The sequence below is a fragment of the Lipotes vexillifer genome, unplaced genomic scaffold, assembly GCF_000442215.2.
Source record: "Lipotes vexillifer unplaced genomic scaffold, Lipotes_vexillifer_v1.1 scaffold276, whole genome shotgun sequence".
Taxonomy (NCBI): Eukaryota; Metazoa; Chordata; class Mammalia; order Artiodactyla; family Lipotidae; genus Lipotes; species Lipotes vexillifer.
The window spans coordinates 931,400-936,987 of record NW_006782461.1 but is presented as its reverse complement, the minus strand read 5'-3'; the positions used below and the strand labels follow the sequence as shown (position 1 = coordinate 936,987).

General features: G+C 35.2%; 1 protein-coding gene across 1 annotated transcript in view; it reads right to left on the bottom strand.

Moving 5' to 3' along the window:
- CLNS1A (chloride nucleotide-sensitive channel 1A) overlaps positions 1 to 5,588 on the bottom strand; it is a 20,395-nt gene that overhangs the window by 11,134 nt on the left and 3,673 nt on the right. The window contains exon 2 of the mRNA XM_007455303.1: positions 2,952 to 3,088. Within this exon, the coding sequence (XP_007455365.1) occupies positions 2,952 to 3,088 (137 nt within the window). The remainder of the gene's footprint in view (positions 1 to 2,951; positions 3,089 to 5,588) is intronic.

The window sequence follows — 5,588 nt, the reverse complement described above, 5'->3', positions numbered from 1 at the left end:
TATATATATATATATATATATATATATATATATATATATATATGTAACTTTTGTTTAGCATATTACAGTTACCATTTTGAAAAAATGTTAATTCTCCATATAGATGAAGATAAGGTAGAGAGGTACTGAAAGTATAAACTTTCTGGAAAGCAACTTGACAACATATGTTAAGAGCTTTAAAAATATTTACCTTTAATGCAGCAATTCTACTCATAGGAATCAATAATAAGGGGGTATCCACTAATTTTTTTTTACCTTTTATAAGTCATACAAGTTCACTGAAGAATAATGAAAAAATATAGATAAGCAAAAAAATTTCAATGGCCACTGTAAGCAGTTTTAAATAGCAGATTTAATAGGACGCTTTCTGTCCTGTTTCTAATGTTATTAAATTGTCAAATATAATAGAGGTGCCTTCTGTAAAAAGTAAAATACAAAAATATTGGAGAGTTCCAAACAATTCTAACTAGTTGAATACATTATGGTACTACCAAACTTTTTCAATGCATTTAAAAAAACAGAATAGTATCATACTGTAATTATTATTCTATAACTGAATGGATATCACTTTTCAAATTACAAAAGTAATTCAGACCCAGCAATCCCACTCCTGGGCATATACCCAGAGAAAGCTGTAATGCAAAGAGATACATGCACCCCAATGTTCACTGCAGCACTATTTACAATAGCCAGGACACAGAAGCAACCTAAATGTCTATCAACAGAGGAATGGATAAAGAAGATGTGGCACATGTATACAATGGAATATTACTCAGCCATAAAAAGGAACAAAATAGTGCCATTTGCAGAGACATGGATAGACCTAGAGCCTGTCATACAGAGTGAAATAAGTCAGAAAGAGAAAAACAAATATCATATAATATCGCTTGTATGTGGAATCTAGAAAAATGGTACAGATGAACTTATTTGCAAAGCAGAAATAGAGACAGATGTAAAGAACAAACTTACAGATACCAAGGGCAGAGGGGGAGTAGGATGAACTGGGAGATTGGGATTGACATATATACACTACTATATATAAAATAGATAACTAATGAGAACCTACTGTATAGCACAGGGAACTATATCCAGTGCTCTGTGGTGGCCTAAATGGGAAGGAAATCTAAAAAAGAGGGGATATATGTATACATATAACTGGTTCACTTTGCTGTTACAGCAGAAACTAACACAACATTTTACAGCAACTATACTCCAATAAAAATTTTTTTTAAAAAAAGTAATTCATGCTGGTATAAATATAAGTAAAAGAGTCAAGACGAATTCAAAGGAAAAAGTCCCTACCCTCTAGTCCTCTCCCTAGAAATAACTACTATTAATTAACACCTTCTTTTATATCTGCAGGAATCTATCTTAAGGCAGTAGACAGAAATGTAATATAGCATTTTTACAACTGGGAAAAGAAAATACTACCATGACAAACACTCATCATCTCATGCTAGATCATAGTAGTGTGTGCCATACTCTGTCTCCTTAAAACTTTCTAAATTTTCAAAAATGGGAATGTATTTTTAGTCATTTTAAAAATAATCTAATGTTCTCAACAATAAGCTGATGGTCCAGTTTAGAGGTTAATGGAGGTAAGCCAAAGAGAAAAAAAAAGTCTGAATCAGGACCAGAGGAACAAAGGCTGGGAAAATAGGATCCACACCTGTATAACAATATAAATGTTCATCTTATATCTGAAACCCTATTAAAGTCTCAAATTGAAGGAGCAATAGACAAACTCATGGGATTGTCTCTTATGTGCTATTTCAAAGAAAAGCAATCCACTATTTTAAAAGAAAAAGTTTACTAAAGATGTGACAATTGTCTTTTCAACCCCTAAGTTCATTTCTACAAAAGATGAACATATTAAACTAACACAATATACTATAAACTTATTTAGTTATACTTACAAAAATCAAGCACAAGATTCTATTTCGTGCCTAACTTGTTTCTCATTCAGAATTCTTACAACTTATTGTGCACAGCCTAAAAAAATGGATTTTTAAAATCTTTCTGGCTTTTTCTTTCATCAGCTACACTAGATTTTTATGAATCTTTGTATTTTATGCAAGACTTGGGAATCCTGTACCCTAGGGTTTCTCAACCTTGGCACTACTGACATTAGGACTGGTTAATTCTTTGTTGTGGGAGCCTGTCCTATGCACTGTAGGATGTTTAGTACCACCCCTGGCCTCTAACTAGATGCCAGTAGCACTCCTCTCCACCTCTAGCCATAACAATCAAAATGTCATTGCCAAATATGCAGGGAGGGCAACATGTCCACCACTGAGAACCATTTCTGTAACAAAACAAAACATGTTCTATCCTAAACTCTTAGAAGCAAAGTACACTGATCCAAGCCTCTAAGGGTGCCAAATATAAATGTCTTTACAAAGAGAAAGAATAAACAGTTAAACTCAAGAGGAAAAACTAGAAATACAAACGCACAATAGCTAAATAATTCTAAGTGCAAGTATATAGAAAATACAAGGCAGTGCCCATGGGCTTCCCTGGTGGCACAGTGGATAAGAATCTGCCTGCCAACGCAGGGGACGTGGGTACGATCCCTGGTCCGGGAAGATCCACATGCTACAGAACAACTAAGCCTGTGTGCCACAACTACTAGGCCTGTGCACCTAGAGCCCGTGCTCCGCAACAAAAGCCACTGCAATGAGAAGCCCATGCACCACAGCAAAGAGTAGGCCCCGCTAGCTGCAACTAGAGGAAGCCCATGTGCAGCAACAAAGGCCCAACACAGTCAAAAATAAATAAATAAATATATTTTTTTAAAAAGGCCAAACTATTTTACTGTGCTGAAATTTTGCTTAGGAAAGTATTATCCAAAATAAGTCAATTGATTATTACATTGATTATGATCAGAGACTGCTTTCTGAAATATAATATACTACCAAAGGAAGCTCAAGGTTAAATAATACCATACATACCTCCAAATCTGGCATTCACCATAACATACAAATGCTCTCGTGGATAGGCATTTAGGTCCCTGGACACCGCATGCAAACTAATGGTGGGGTATTCCAGTGAGAATCCTAATCCAGAGCCATCTAACCAAGACAGGCGGCTGAAAAACATGTTTTAAGTAGATTATTTTCAGAACTTAAATCCTAATTTAATGCCCTAACGTTTATAAAAGTTCAGCTTGGACACTTTTATACATGTGAATAAATTCAAGCATATTGTTTAGAAATATTCCTAAAATAAGAAAATTCACCAGCAGGAACTGAATTTCTTTAAGACCAATTCTGTTATAGTTTATTTTCCTCTATTCAAACAGATTTGAAATGCAATTTTTCTTAGGTCACAGAAAAGTGACTGTGCTTCTATGCCTTTTTATGCTTGTTCGTATTTGGAATGTCTTCAGGCACCTTTTTTGCTTTTGCAAATCCTCTTCATCTGAGTAAGTGTCAGCCTCTCCAAGAGCCCTCCCTACAATTATTCCAGTCCATAATGATCTCTTCTTTTTCTAAACTGTACTTATGCTCAGTAATATACCATTGAGCACTTAACTCTGTGGTAAAGAATCTTATATGTACCCTGACAGAACGTGAGCTACTCGACAAAACTTGTCATATTCCTTTATTTAACATTCTTCAAAACCACTACCATAGTGCTTAGCATGTAAGTATGCAATAAATACCTAGGAATCACTAATTTTTCCACTAATCCTACATTAAATGATATACACATGAAATGGCTGTAATCATACCACAGGCTGGAAAATAATCACCACATTGAAAGGCAGACTTTATGAAGCCTTTCATTTATTCTGCGGCTTTAACAGAAAGCCACAAATAAGCAACATCTAGTTTTCCCTCACAAGTGGTCTAATGCAAATATTTTATTGGTATAACAAAGGAAATATATCAAGAAAATCTGTACGTTGAGTTTTGAGCAAGGACTGGCTAATTTTTTGGTAATACTTCACCACTTAGCAGGAAAAATAGTAGGAAAAAGATGCTTAAGAAACCACAAAAAAAATGTTAATGCAATATAGTGGTTGCACAGGGCTGGAGGAAAATAGAAAGTGACTGCTATTGGGTGTCAGTTTTTGCAGGGGGAATGAAAATATTCTAAAATTGATTGTGTTGGAAATTCCCTGGTGGTCCAGTGGTTAGGACTCGTCACTTTCACTGCCAGGGCCCGGTTCAATCCCTGGTCGGGGAACTAAGATCCCACAAGCTGCGTGGTTTTGCCAAAAAAAATAAATTAATTAAAAATAAATAAAATTGTGTTGATGGTTGCACAACTCTGTAAATAGATTAAAAAACATTTAATTGTATACTTCAAATACATGGATTGCATGCTATGTAAATTATCTCAATGAAGTTCTTCTTTTAAAGAGAGGTTAACGCAATAAAACCCCCATAACGATCTATTTTCTATACAACTCTAACAAGCCTGGTGGTCTTATTTCTAATGAAGCAAAAACAAATACAATAGTAGAACCTAGGACTCCCTTGTGCAGGAACAATGACAGTACAGCAGTTTGAGAGCATTCATATCCGATGTAAGGCGAGGTTGAACTTTATACCTTAGTCCCTAAAGGAAATCAACATCTAATAGCACAAGTGTGTAACACTTGACCCTCACTTATCAAAAGCAAAGGCAGAATTAGATTGTGGTAAAGTTGTACAACTCTGTAAATACACTAAAACATGAGGAACTGTACACTAAAAAAAGGAAAAGCAAAAAAATATGCACTGTCATTTAGAAAGATTTCCATTCAACATGCATATTAAAAAAAGAGAAAAAGAAAACCTGGGAAGCTTAAAGTGATAAATCGTAAGATGCTTAAAGTGGTAAAAGCTCTACAAATGATTTTCCAGAATGACTCATCCCATTGGGTCCAAAGAAATAGATTTTATTATTGTAATTGGATTGTGTGTGTTCTATGGGCCTTTCCTCCACTGCTTTTCTCTTAATGTGGAGAAGAAATAATGCTCATGTATCACAGAAATATTGCCAGTCCCTTACTAAAACTGTATTACTTTAAGCAAATAAACTCCTTTTTCTCAGCTCAATAACCCCCTGGCATTATCACAAGTCAGAAAAGAGTATTCCAAATTTCGGTGTCCAAAATGATTTGAAATACCAAAGCCACAAAACTTTCTTTAATGGCACAATTAGGAGATGGAAAAACTGAAATATAAGCATAGATTCAGTGCCTATAAATTATGGCTTTCACTTTAAAAAGCACATAATAATTACTCTGTAGTTCCTCACTGCTGGCAGAACACAAATGCTACCTCACCACAGCATTTCCTATGGAGCTCTCATAATCTTATACAGGAACATGGATTATGTACTCTACAGAAGAAAGTTTCAGTTAAAAGCAACGTTCACTCTGATTATTAAATTTTCATTTTTATTTATTCTCTTTTCATATATTCCAGAAGAAAAGCCCTCAAAACCAAAATATCTAACTATACCCAGTCCCAAAGAAACCATGAGTCACATAAGGGAAAATCAAGAATTAGGAAGCCAGTACTGGTGGCGCAGTGGTTGAGAGTCTGCCTGCCGATGCCGGGGACACAGGTTCGGGCCCCGGGCTGGGAAGACCC